This window comes from Argentina silus (assembly GCF_951799395.1).
Source record: "Argentina silus genome assembly, chromosome: 5".
NCBI lineage: Eukaryota > Metazoa > Chordata > Actinopteri > Argentiniformes > Argentinidae > Argentina > Argentina silus.
In genome coordinates this window covers 20,807,640-20,821,861 of record NC_139659.1, presented here as the reverse complement: position 1 = coordinate 20,821,861, position 14,222 = coordinate 20,807,640, and the positions used below count along the sequence as shown (strand labels likewise).

The following is a 14,222-nucleotide window of genomic DNA, read 5'->3' as shown; positions in this document are numbered from 1 at the left end:
AGGAATGTCTTACAGAGTTTTCAATAAACGTGCCTAACTACTACCATCATGTGGTCGAGTACCGCTACTGCAGCTGTATATATGAGTGCGGTCAAATGGGAGGACAGTTGTGCAACAGTAATCCTAACTGTTGCTCAATGATCGACTACACCACAGCTCCACTGTGTGGTGTCTCAACTATCAACACTAGTATAACATATCGCTTTGTGCATGCCTAATACATTGGATCAGGTAGCCAGAGAACCTGCACTTTATTTTCATGATTCTTTATTTTCATGATTCACGCACACGCACACACGCGCGCGCGCGCACACACACACTCACACACACACACACACACACCCATCCATCCATCCATCCATCCAAAACACAGGAGACAGCTACTTCAAATGAACAGATATTTATTCTTCAATACATCTCTCTACATACATTGTTATTACATCATCATCATCTCCTTCTATACAGATTGCTTGTTTCTATAAAAGAGACACTCGATCAGACACCCATTTATTTATATCTACAAATATAAATAATCTTACAGTTAGTATTGTACATTTACTCACCAAAAATTGGTAAAATTACATCTGACTTCAGAGAAACATGGTGTCAACACCAGCCGTATCCAGATATACAAGCCCCAGAGGTATTTATCTTTAGGCTGCATTTATAATTAAAAAGAAAAATATCTGTACATTATTATGAGTATATAGCTATTTCTACAGTTTTTAGTACATGCTTATTTGTAAGGCTTCTCAAAACTTGAGCAATTGGTTGTTTGACGCCATCGAGTGTCTTAATCTGGGCGCCCCCACGTACAGCCGTCTGCAGCCGATTGGCGAATCCCACCAGCCAGACTCAAGCATGGAAGATCTGGCAAGCGAGACTACCTCTTGGCTAACATTGCACAGGAAATGCAGAAACAGTCACTGGAAGAAAAAAAAAACACATAACAAGTATGCCCCCGCTCGGTCTCTTTAAGGCTGATGCTTGCAGATATTTCTGCCAGAGTTTGACTTTTTTTTTTTTTTCTGTCTGTCTGTGTCAAGATTTGGTTTCTTTTACCGTCTACGCCTAGTCCTATCTCCCTGTCAATTTAGGAAAAAAAGAAACAACAAAATAAGAAGAAAGAAAGAAAAACAGAACAGTTAAGAGATAAAGAAAAGACCTTAGTGGGGGTTGTTCCCCTTTTACGACAGCATGTGGTCACTAAAGGAAAGATCGACGACATGCAGAACGGTGCGTTCTCCTGTATAATCGCACTACATACAAATGAAACTCACAACTCTTAACAACATATCTATTTTACACAGACCAGAACTTTGTACAGTAAGCCCTTTGACATGAAGGCCCTAAGTATTAAAAACCTAAATCCAGACCTACGATATGACAGTTGCCCTTTCGCCCTTGTTCCTCCAATTGAACTGACATTAAGGCAACGACACTGGTGTGTATTTGGATTAGTGCAGTTCACATTGAGAGGCACAATCAGCATGTGTGTCTGTGTGTGTGTGTGTCAAGCTCCTCAACGCACTTGGCTGTGACCATTACCTGGAAGTGTGCCGTTTCCACGTCAGCAGTTTGGCACAACCAAAGGCAAAGGCGACACTAACAAGACTAACAAGGTGTGATTCCTAAGCCAGACGGAGTTGTCCAAAGTAAAGTTTGCTACCTCACAAAGATAAACCAAAGCATACGAATAAGCAGAAGAATTGCATATAGGTTCATATGCATGAAACCTACTGTTAATGGGATGATGTCCTGCTGCTTACAGCGCTGTAGGATAGGTAGGTGAGCAGATACTTTATATGTTATCTCCCTTCAAAGCCTTTTCTACATAATTATTCCCATGTACATAGCTTTAGAAATATTTAAGCCATTTATCAGACAAATAGCCATTTCAAACTGATTCGTACTTCCCTAAACTATGACTAAATTGAGCATATCAATGTGTTTACATATTCTGGATCATTCCACAAAAGTATCTATCTGAACATCTCTCCAGAGAAATTATAACTCGAAACAAAAATGGTCTTTTACAATTTAGACTTTCAGTGCCAGCTCAGAACGACCACACTGATAGAATAGGATAGAATCATCAATTGTGTAATTTCACACATTTGTGTATGCAAATACATTCACCACCATGGTAAACTCAAGAATGCATGATTTCAGCTGTGGCAGTGAACACAAGATAACCTCAGACACCTACAGCTGCTCTTCCTGATATTTGGTCATGGTCAACAAAGAAGAGTCCCTAACAAGAAAAACTCCAGGCCCAAAAAAGAGTTATACTGAACAAGAAAAACTCCAGGCCCTTAGTGTGATTCCCTACACATCAAACTGAGGTATTCTGAGAGCAGTCAAACATATACAGCCAGCATCATTATGACTGGGGTTGCAACATTAGCGGTAGCTAGCATCATTATGACTGGGGTTGCAACATTAGCGGTAGCTAGCAGCATTAGAGGCCCCACTTCCCTTTTAACCCCCAGCCATATTCCTCAAGAGCTCTACCTCCTGTTCTATTTCCTCTTTCTGTTTGAGGAATTCAAAGATAAGAAGCTATCAGTTTTAACACTGCAGTAGCTTGGCCCATAGACGATATGTAACACCTGTTATGATTTCTCTTCACAAAATGTCATTTATTGGGTCAAAATAAATTAACTACAACTCTGCAACAAAGTTTGCTCCATAGTTCTTTGACAAAATATATTAGAGGTACATATTAGAAAATAGAGTGTAAGATACACATTTCAAGGGAGCAACGGTAAAATAAAACAGAAAGGGTTAAGGGTTTTAGAAAAAGTGCAATACAAACTTTGCACTACAACACAAGCCAAATTAAATCTGACCCAAGGTGTTGAGCAAGAAGAAGCATTAGTCCATAAAACGGAACTAAGAATTTCTGCCTTTGTTTCACTCTGGCTTTAACAAAAATGCGGAACCTTGAGGAATATGGGTACTGTAGTTTCAGGAGTGTCTGCACCCTTCACAAATCCACTGCCTTTCTATGACTCCACTTGAACACAACTACAACACACATTTCACACAATATCGCTCCTTCCCACATGGGAACATGAACAACAATGATCTAGATGATGGATTCTACGCTGTGATGATGATTAAATAGCTACGGGTGTTACATGGCGTTCAGTGCCATGTCACACAGACACGTCAGAGAAGACCCGTGGCCTCTCTCCTCTCTCCTCCTGTAGCGTTTGTATTCTGTTTTCCAATGTCCCTGTTCATCGTCCTCCCGCTCTCCCAGTCTGTCTGTCCGTCTGTGTCTGTCTGTCTGTCTGTCTGCGTGTCTGTCTACCTCACAGAGGTAAGGGGAGGTTAGTGGTCCCCGTTGCTGATGACCGCAGCCTCAGAGCCTGCTGTGGAGGCCGGGATGCGGGGCATCTTCTTGGCTGGGCTGGGGATGTGCTGGAGGGGGGAGAGAGGGGAAGTAACACACATTGAGTACTCTTGTTCTGAACGGAGAGGCCAACCTGCCCACCCCCGTGTGGAGACCAACGGTGACTTCTGTCCATCAGTCTACTGGTATCAGTACAGCGCTGTAATGTGGTGCAGCGTATTGGTGATGAATAGTACATAGAAGTCTGTTTTGGAAATTTCTCTCAGTATGAATTGTATGGGTTTTTGTTTATTTTATCACTCCTTGGTTGACCATATGCAATAAGGAAGACTGATTGATTGATTGATTGATTGAGAGTGAGTTCTAGGAGCGACCGCCCTACCTCAGTGGCTGTGGTGGTGCTGACCACTCCCGCCTCCAGGGGGAGGTCGTCGTTGAGGGGGCGTCTGGCGTACTCCCTGCGGTGCTTGTCGTCCACCCTGGTGAGGTACCAGGTCCCTGGGAACAGCTCCTGCACGGAGCCCTGGGGCATGTAGCTGGCTGCACAGGACACCCGGGACGGGGTGTTAGTCATGGTGGTTTCACATCATCATATTCAATCAAATGACTTTGTGCGCGTGTGTGTGTATGTGTGTGGGTGTGGGTGTGTACGCATATGTATGTATGTATGTATGTATGTGTGTGTGTGGGTGTGTACAGGTATGTGTGTGTGCGTATGTGTGTGTGTACGCGTATGTGTGTGTGTGTGTGTGTGTGTGTACTCTACATACCTAGATGGTGAGTCTCCTGCCTCAGCTTCATGTTGTCAGCGAAGACAGCGGGAGAGACCTTCCTCCTGGAGTCTAGTCTGGCCTTCAGGTCACACAGGCTGGAGCACAGCTTGTCCAGCGCCGAGCCTGGACCCCCCCGGGACAGAACAGACCCCACGGTAAGTCAAGAGACAATACTCATCATAGACACCGTGGGCGCTATACCGTCTCCCACAGCTAGGTGGTGCTATTGCTATGTTCCAACCATCCCATGCCTGAGATGTATAGTGTGAGACCGATTAGAAGTGTCTAGGGTGTGTGTGTGTGTGTGTGTGTGTGTGTATATGGTGGGGGGGGGGGGTTCAGACTTGGCCTGTCTGGTCCATCAGTGGAGATGTCAGTGGAACCCAGAGAGTGAGTGTGTGTGTGTGTGTGTGTGTGTGTGTGTGTGTGTGTGTGTGTGTGTGTGTCTACCTGGTGTGGCATCCTGTGTGACTCTGAAGGAGTAGAGCGTAGCGGCGAAGCCTGAACCATAGGAGAACACTCCGATTCTCTGTCCTGCCAGATGCTGAGGTGTGTTTCTGCAGAGGAAGGGACAAGACCATGAGTCACATGTACACCCGTGTACACACACACACACACACACACACGCACACACATGCACACACACGCTTCAATCTCAGGACTTTTGTGATATTCTTTACACGGTGTTGTGAAATGGGTTTTAACACGTTGAACTCATAGCAAGAGAGGCTTCCAATATAAACAGGAAATGAGTTCACACATACTATGCTGTGGAATCTGACTCTATCTACGTTCAGATATGACTAACTCCAGTTCTTTGGTTCCAGCCAGACTTACTGAGCGATGACGGAGGCCAGGCATCCGTAGACGGAGGGGGTGTACATGTTCCCGTTCTGGTTGGAGACGAGGAGCGAGGCCTTGGTCTTCTGGTCGAACATCTCCGTGCTGGCCTTCATGAAGGCCTTCTCCACGTCCCGGTCGAAGTACGTCTCCTCTGGCTTCACCTCCCTGGGACAGACACAGGGATTACAACATGATGTTCCCCCACACAAACTTAACAAACCAAACAGTGTCATGCTTTCTATCAGCATATTATATTATAATACTGTAATAGAAATTCGACAATAGATATTCTATCAAAGGTCTACAAAGTTGAGTGTGTAGGTTTCATAAGTGTGCTGCAGGTTTCATTGTCATCAGTTCAGACTGAATAGCACTTTCCTCTCTCTCAATCCCAGCAACACAAATAGAGAGCAATTTTGTGCATGTCAATAAAGATTTGAATTGAATGGGAAAAAAACGTTATTATCCATCAGAACACATCCCCCGTCAGAGCCAGGTGGTCCGTGCTCACCTGTAGGCCTCCAGCCCAGCGAAGGGGCCCGTCTCAGTGTTGGGGCTGGGGTGGGACAGGAAATCATTCATCACCAGTCTGGCCAGGGACTTCTGCACCAGTTTACAGTAGGGAGAGTGGAAGATCATGTAGCCAAAGTCCTCCAAGCTGAACCTCTTCTCCACACCATCTACAGAACATCAACACAGGGCATGGCTCAAGGAAACGGACCGTTGGGAGAAAGTATTCGACCAAACTGCCCTTTGTTCATTGATATTAAAGAAGCACCTCATATACACAGGTATCCATAGGTATCAGGGGAGGCCGGTGGAGGTAGAAATCGGAGGACAGGGTCAATTTAATGCATGGAATGGAATGAGGAATGGCATCAAAAAATCCATGCATTACAATGAGCCCATCCTCATTTCATTCCATACATTACGATGACCCCATCCTCCGATTTCTACCTCCGCCAGCCTCCCCTGACACACGTATACACAGGTATTCATATGACACTGTTCAGCTTAAGTCCACACCTTCTGTGAAACAACACAGGCCATGTCACCGCACTAGAGACGGCGGTGTGCAAAGTTGTTGATGAATTCAAAGCCAAGTTTCCCCATCAGCTGACTAACCGAGGTGATAACAGGATCACTAAACCACTTCCAAGTACGGGGCATTTGCTGAGCGTTTGCGGCCATGGTGGTGAACTCTAGTAAACTTCTCAGGCCATGCCTATAGATCCCAGGGCGCATCCTAAGCCTACTTAACTACTTAGGATTTAGCCTAACACACCCGAGGGGTTTCGGTTGAACAAGGTTTGTTGACTGAGCCATGGAAGTAATGCTTCCTGGAAGTAATGCTTCCACGGCTTCTCGGACGTGTAAACTTTGAGTAAACAAGTATATATTATGCATCTCGTACTGTTGCCTTGTACTGATCCTGTCCTACTGCTTACCTCTCTGCCACTGGGCGTGGATCTTGTTACGGTAGACAGAGTAACAGCGGTCCAGGGCGCTGAGGTAGCACTCGATAGACAGCTTGCCGTCCACCACGGGGTACTCCGACACCATGTCGGGCTTGTAGAAGTCGTAGGCGTGCTGCATGTGTGTTCCCCTGAGACCTGCCACAGAACAGACACCGTTGAGCACCGACACTACTCAGATCAGACCGGGTCAAATACAGTCCTTTCAAACACTGGAGCTGCCCTCGCTTTAGTTTTCCTGGCCCAACGGAACCAATGGGACCAGTGGTAACAGAGGCAAAAGTAGGCTACTTTTCAAGTACATGTATTAGAGCCAGGTCTGATTTCACTATCTGATGGAAATGTACTGGCTGTCTCTTTGACGCACATGGACAATTGAAATGTAAACAAAGTTGTGTGTCTATCAGTCAGTCAGTCAGTCAGTGTGTCAGAGTACAACAGGGCTATGATGTTCTGTTCAGTTGACATTGACCTGATATGGGAGCTAGCACAAACAACAACACAGGAATAACAAATACAACCAGATAGTCCAGATAGTGCTTCGGTGTGTCAACATCAGAGTAACCTGGATGCAGGGGAGGCTGGTGGAGGCTAAAATGACTCATTTCTACCTCCGTCACACGTACCTCTGTCACAGGCCAGCGGTGCGTTGGGGCCAACCAGCATGGCGACCGCGCCAGCGCCCCCTGTTGGCCGGGCGCTGCCTGTGGCGTACACAGCAATGTCTCCTGCCACCACCAGGGCATAGCGGCCTGCAAGATAGAGAGTCACGTCAGGAGGCAAACGGAATAACAGAATAAACAGAAATACTCGTTAAGTCATATTTGCTGTATTGTCCTTTTTGACTGTACTATTTCCAGGGAAAGGGTTTATTTAAAGCCCTGCTCAGTGCGTCAGACGAGAGGGAGAGCTTCCAAAAAGGAAACACTGAATAGAAATCGGCCTTGACAGTCAAACACCATCGGACACGCCTCGGACACTACCACCATCGACACGTAAAACCACGACGCCTCCTTCAGTTGGACAGTGAAGTCACATCAACAAAAACAACAACACATCATCTCTCACCGTCCCAGGAGCTTGACTCCACCCAGTTGACGGCGTTGAAGAGCGCGGCGGTGCCCCCGTAGCAGGCGTTGGTGGTGTCAATGCCCTCCACGTCCGTGTTCCCCGACTCCTCAAACAGCTGCATCAGCGCCGTCTTCACAGACTTGGACTTGTCGATGATGGTCTCCGTGCCGACCTCCAGCCTCCCCACGCTATCATAGGACAGGCAGTTCCTCTCCATCAGCCTCTGGACCGCCGTCAGGCAGAGAGAGTTGATGTCCTCGCGGTCGGCGCAGAAGCCCATGCGCGCCTGGCCCAGGCCCACTGTGTACTTGCCGGTGGAGACGCCATCAAACTGCTCCAGCTCGGCCTGGTCCACGTACTGGGAGGGGAAGTAGATCTCCAGGGCAATGACGCCCACGTCTTTGGGCCACGTGGCCTCGCCGCTGGCTGGGACTGATCCAGGCATTCTGAATGAGCTGGAGGAAGAAGAGAGGGAAGAGAAGGGGGAGGAGAAGGGAGAGATGACGGGCCGTTATTGCGTGTTCTCCAATGAATGTAGTTATGAGAGGAACTGCAGCTTTGTAGACTGACATAGGCTTGGCCTTGTGTGAATGTCATTCTGTAACAGATATCTAAGTAATATCTAACTAAGTATTTAGTCATTGGTCATATAGAACAAATATCAAATACATATCACTTTAGTGACATTTGTTGTATGCCATTATCATGTCATATAGGCCTAAGTCACCTAGGCCTAAATATATCTATCATTTCCCCAAAAGCATAGCCTACCAATTGGAAAACCCCAAATTACATAGCCAAGATTGTTGGGACATTTAAAATTCCAAAGTGACACAAGCAGCATGACACCCCTCTCACAAGGCGAGCTCGTCTGTAATTAGATTAAACGGGATAAATAGGCCAAAGGGCACCAGCCTGTAACCGATGCACTTTCACCTAGATACAGGCTGTTGCACAGATCAAGCTGCTCCTCTTGAGCAACGGTCGGTCGATGTTGCTTGTTGACACATCAGTCTCTAATCAAACTAAACGATCAACAACAAAACCATGATAACAATTACAATACTGGGTAAATATTCAGCAAGTTCCAGTTACGGGACTGATTATATTAAGACCGGACCAGAGAAATACACTGCAGCAATTGCTAGCTAAGCCTTCCTTCCCCTCGGCTGCATAATACGGGTGGTTGTCATTTAGCTAAATGACCTGTCAGTGATACTTAGTCGTAATGCTAGTGATTTGATGACAGACAGCAAACTAGTAAGGCTAGCAGTAGCAGGCTAAGCAAATTCGGTGATTAACTTAGCCTGACTAGCTATCTGGCTAATTACATAGCAACTCTCCTTAGCACAATAAATCGAACCATGCAATACATCAGCCACTGAACAAATGTAATCAACTATCGACGAAACGTCTGGTCTTACCGTACAATCATAAAGTAATCACAACGTGAATGACAGTTTACAGATTACAGTTAGCTGTCTCTCTATACTAGCTAGATCATAATGTCAGAATTCGATGTGACAGCAGGCAGCCGGACGAAAGAGCAAGGCGGACCAGCTTCCGCCGAAACTCCGCTGAACAACTCGCAACATTCGTAGGCTGTTGCAATGTAGCGGATAAAATCCTCTTTGGATCATGTTCCTTTCTAAGAGTGGCATGGCAAACTGACAGCGCATCAAACATACAAACAAACCATTTTTCCATTCAGTCCATTCAAAGCACACCTTCTCCGATACATTTTCGTTCTACTTTATTGGGTACCTAAATTGAATTTGGAGCAAGACGACCCATACAAATCACAACAGCTGAAGTATTTTATATTTCTTTTCACACTTTCACCTTTCTTACATTTAACTTTATTAACTTGAATGCTGATTGTTTATCTGTCACTGACAGACCATCCTGTCCTCTAAAGACGTGTTCCTTGTGTAAGACAATTCTAGAAAAGATCAATTGTATTGAAGTAGCCAATAAGCTTAATTATTGAACGTTTACAGTAGTAGGCGACACCTTAAAAGCCCTGTAGGAACACAATCCCACTGTAACTGATCCCTCTACTCACCTTGACAAGTAAATGGTCGTCGCCTCAATCAAATATCACAGACACCTTGCTTTACTCAAATCCCTTTCACACTTTCTTGATGATAACTAGTGACTCCCAGATGTAAAACAGCAATCTATTTATATATGACGACAGTTTACTGTACCTGTGGACTACACCCTGCTTTCCAAGCGCCGGCTTCATGTCCAATCACAACTGCGATCCAAAGTTCTGAAGTTTCAGCTTTCCCCACCCCTCTCAGCTCTCAGCCAATCAGCGGTCGAGGAGGAGAGACCATGCGGTGTAGCAGCCTGAGCAGTCCAATGGGGTGACAGGACGGTATATGGTGAGAGAGAAGCGACCAATGAGCGACGACTTGTGATTCCTGGCGAGGTAGTCAGGGGCTCTCGCGCTCGAATCCGCGAGGAAGCTGCGAAGCGTCGCCTTGACGACGGGAGGCCCGGTATCGGAGGGGATCGACGCGTCGTGCTTTTGAACATGAACTTTCTTCTTTTTTTTTTTTGCTTTCTTTTCTTGCTTTTCTTTTTTTTTTGCAAGGAGAAAAAACTTTTCAACAAAAGAAAGAACATTTCTACATCATGTAGTTCCACCATGTAATTATGTAGTCTGTGTGATTAACTTGCAAGCAAGAGCAACATAGCTGAAATATTTTGTCTAGGAAAGTTTTTAAGTTTTTAAGTCAAGCAATAAAGGCTTGAATTGGGCTAAATTAATGGGGATTTTTTTTTTTTTGAAAAAACTTTTATTGAATGTGCTTGTATGGAAATGTGTGAATATGCCCTATTGTGTTGCTAATCTTTTTTCCTGTGTGTCCATGTGTGTTATATGGTGTGATTTGATGTTAAACTCGTAAGAATAAATCATTATGAATTATTATTAATTGTATTAATCTCTTAAGCGCCACAGACCCATAATTGGGCCCATATTCTGCTTTAATCATTATTGTTGACTTGATCTCCTTGTCATGTGTAGTATGTTATTCTAAACTATGATCTGATCACCACAAAACTTCAAGGTGTTACCTATCAAATGGCATCCTGCTTTTGCATCTGATCATCATATTTATAATGTTATAAGCAGTTGAGTTTGGGTCTGGTTGTTAGGCCGAAATTTGTCAAATAGGCCATAGAGTTTAAGAGGTTAAAACACATGTGCTATCTCTATCATACAGTATTTTCCTCTGAATAATGTTTGTTGGAAAGAACCCACACAGATACCATACAATATACAGTAAAAGGCAGACAGACCTTTGCCCATCACAAGGGGAAACGCAGGATGTTTATAGGGAAAGAGTACGATCATTTAATATGGCGATAGCTTATATGACTTGGATGTAAAACAAATTTTAAAAAAACAATCAACAAACAAACAATTCATACATCAGTCATGAATTCATGTGGACTAATAATTACCTCAAGATATAGGATCAAACGCCACGTCATACATGTATTGGCCTAGGAATCAGTCTTTTGGTGCCATGCAAAAAACATTGAACTTTGAGCAGATCTGCTTTACACCTGGTGACACCTAGTGGCATGTTATGTTAAGACAGCCTTGGTCAGCAGCACGGTCTTGAACACCAGCCCTGCCTGCCTACAGGCCTAGAGCAGGGAATGAGACACACAACTGCATGAGGCTGGTGGAGGTAGAAATCGGAGGACGGGCTCATTGTAATGCATGGAATGGAATGAGGAACGAGAAAAGAAGTTCCAGAAGAAACTTTGTGGGCTTGCAAAGTCTTATTTTGGTAGTAGAAAAAAGTTTAAAGATGGTTTGGAAGATAGATAGATAGATAGATAGATATATTTGCTGGGTAATTGAAAGAAAGTAAGAGTCTTATTATGGTAGCGGATAAAGTTAAAGATGGTTTGGTTGGTTAGATGGATGGATGAATGGTTGGTTGGTCTGTTGGTTGGTTGCATAGATGAATTGATAGGTGATAGATAGATAGATAGATAGATAGATAGATAGATAGATAGATAGATAGATAGATAGATAGGATGAGCCAGGGGTAGTTCAGTGGAGTGGGTAGAGAGTTGGTTGGTTGAGTGCTTGAGAGTGGTAGAGAGTTGGTTGGTTAACCGGATAAGAGTTTTTTGGAGTTACAAAAAGCTTAATAGTTTAAAAAGTTTAATAAGTATCAGAAAGCTTTTTATCAGGGTTGATACAGATTTTCTGGGCAGTTGAAAGAAAGTGAAATAGGTTGGTTAGGTTGATTGTTTGATTGGATGGATAATTGGATAGTTGAAATAGAAGACGGATGGATGAGAGAGGGGAGGTATAGAAAGATCAATACAATTAAAACTTTAATCAGTATGGGATACTGACTGAAACAATTGTGACTGGTGAAAGGAAGAAAGGACGATGCTAGGTAGTTGAAAGTATAGTGGCAGAATTTCAATTCTGCCCCAATCTTCTTAAGTTTACCATCCCCTAGAAGAAAAATGGCTGTGAGCTCTGTGGAATGTCTTGAGGTATCAAAGCGGTGGTGTCATCAGTTTGGATGTAATAAGATCAATTGTGGTTGGGTCTCCATATCAACAGCTCCTAATTTAAATACTGTGGTTTTTAGGGTGATATAAAAAGCAGAGGTCAGGGGAAAGCTCTCTCTCTCTTTCCTGTGTCCTGTTGTGAGGTTATCATCATGTTGTGAGTAGCATTGTTTCGAATGACCAGTGGTCATCTCTCTATCTCTCTCTCTCTGAGGATGTAACATTTCTCTATGAAGTATTCACCTTGTAATAGTTGTATAAGTATACAGTATTATTAAAGCCTCATTTGATTCATTCTATTTGACCTTTCTTGCACTAATTCAGCACAAACTCAAAAATTCTTTGCACATAGTGATAATTACATTGGAGTCAGATTATCAATATTGGATATGCTTTGCTATTTACAAAATATATATCCAAGTCCTTGCCAAACCTTCATGTGGAAATTCATATTAATATATATGCTCTACAAAAGCTTAGAGAGATATAAGGTTGGAAAGGTAGAAGGTCAGATAGATAGTATGTTAGAACAGTGTTTTTCAACCTTTTTTGAGCCAGGCACATTTTTTACATTGGAAGAATCTTGCGGCACACCACCAACCAAAAATGTTACAAAATGACACTCTGTAGCCTGATACAGTATATATAATTACAATATTAGTCTCTAATGGCATCTCCATCCACAAAACGCACATTGGCCAAGAGCTGAGAATGTCCACTAATATCCGTAGACTCATCAAGTTGCAACGCAAATTTCCTACTGATGCGTATCTTTCCCAAAACATGACTTTCGATGTCTGTAGACATGTCATCAATACGCCTGGCAATTGTGTTATCTGAGAGCTGGACTTTAGCTATGTCTTTAACCGCGTCAGGGCCGAGCATCTCGTTGACAATGGCTTTGCAGGCAGGTAGTATTAATGTCTCTGCCACAGAGTGGGACTTTTTTGATTTAGCTACGAGTTCAGCAACTAGGTAACTAGCTTTGAGGGCTTTCTCATTTACCTTTGTGGTTTTTCTCATAAAAGTTGCCTGTTTCTCTGTGATTTCACGCAGGCGAACAAAATAGTTCATCGGCTTGTTTTGAAGCGACGGGTGTTTCGTTTGGAGATGGCGTTTAAGCTTGCTTGGCACCATGGCGCTGTTGGACAGCTTCTCGCCACACACCAAGCATAATGGAGTCGGGGTCGTCTCATCCCCGGTGAAAGTAAATCCGAACGAAAGATAGCTTTCGCTGTATTGCCTCGAGCTCACCGTCTTTGCTTTCTTTTTACCACCACTCATACTAGGGCCTTCACCTGGGTCAGAATCTTGTCCAGGGCCCAGTTCGGAGTTTGCATTTTTCCATTTTAAAAACTTCTCCATCACTGTCAACCACGACCTGTCGCATGCGTCACTAATTCTCTTGTCTCTATGCAGGAAAGAGGCAATTAGCTACCTGCTGCCACCCGGACGAATATTACATTACTCTGCCAGTCACTATATTACAGCACAGACACTCGACAATGGCATATTATTTGCAGATAATAATTAATAAATGTTAATTTTAAAAAAAGTGAAATTGGATAATTTCTCACGGCACACCCAACGATCTCTCACACTAGTGTGCCGCGGCACAGAGGTTGGGAAACGCTGGCCTAGGCTACTGGTAATTTGGATATATTTTTACGCACGGAGTTCGGGGACTTCAAAGTAGGACTACGCACAGTACACGTACGGTACTTGTATGCTACAATACAACAGACTGCTATCCTAATCAAATAACTCATTATTAATCTGTTGTAATCGCAGAATCTACTCAACTCAAATAATTACGAATCTGTCCCGATATTAGGGCATGCGTTTCTTCATACGCTTCGCGTGTGAGACATCTGCGCAACTACACCTACAGTAGATGAATTCAGATTGCTAGAGTGGGAGTAGAGGCACTGTTCTAATAACCACCATTGCACTTCCCAACATTTCCTACTTGTGAGCAATGTTCCCTCTAAACTGCGCGCCTGCGCAATCGCGCACTGCTCGCACATTCTCAGCGCACAAGAAAATCTATGCAGCGCATAAAATAAAATTCACCATAAACGTATTAATTAATATCTAATATTAGACCTAATCTAATCTAATTAATTAGACCAATAATGTGTT

At 43.9% G+C, this 14,222-nt stretch overlaps 1 protein-coding gene across 3 annotated transcripts; it reads right to left on the bottom strand.

Moving 5' to 3' along the window:
* Positions 1-384: 384 nt before the first annotated feature.
* On the bottom strand, positions 385-9,753 carry hmgcs1 (3-hydroxy-3-methylglutaryl-CoA synthase 1 (soluble)). 3 transcript variants are annotated; one of them, XM_083670388.1, is made up of 10 exons: positions 9,734-9,753; positions 7,521-7,978; positions 7,079-7,204; positions 6,426-6,590; positions 5,489-5,657; positions 4,972-5,142; positions 4,585-4,691; positions 4,132-4,257; positions 3,744-3,901; positions 385-3,429 (listed from the first exon to the last, which is right to left on the bottom strand). In XM_083670388.1, the coding sequence occupies exons 2-10, from the start codon at positions 7,966-7,968 to the stop codon at positions 3,340-3,342; spliced, it is 1,560 nt and encodes a 519-aa protein (XP_083526514.1). In that variant the 5' UTR covers positions 7,969-7,978; positions 9,734-9,753; the 3' UTR covers positions 385-3,339. The 3 variants fall into 3 exon arrangements, with proteins under 3 accessions (XP_083526514.1, XP_083526513.1, XP_083526512.1); XM_083670387.1 differs by lacking the exon at positions 9,734-9,753 and adding an exon at positions 9,589-9,712; XM_083670386.1 differs by lacking the exon at positions 9,734-9,753 and adding an exon at positions 8,948-9,028.
* Between the last annotated feature and the right edge of the window lie 4,469 nt (positions 9,754-14,222).

Bases quoted from the DNA above. Each gene is read 5' to 3' on its own strand.
- hmgcs1 (XM_083670386.1), bottom strand. The intron at 6,591-7,078 runs GTACGTGTGACG...GTTCTGTGGCAG, and splicing joins ACCGCTGGCCTGTGACAGAG to GTCTCAGGGGAACACACATG. The intron at 5,143-5,488 runs GTGAGCACGGAC...TGTCTGTCCCAG, and splicing joins GCTGGGCTGGAGGCCTACAG to GGAGGTGAAGCCAGAGGAGA.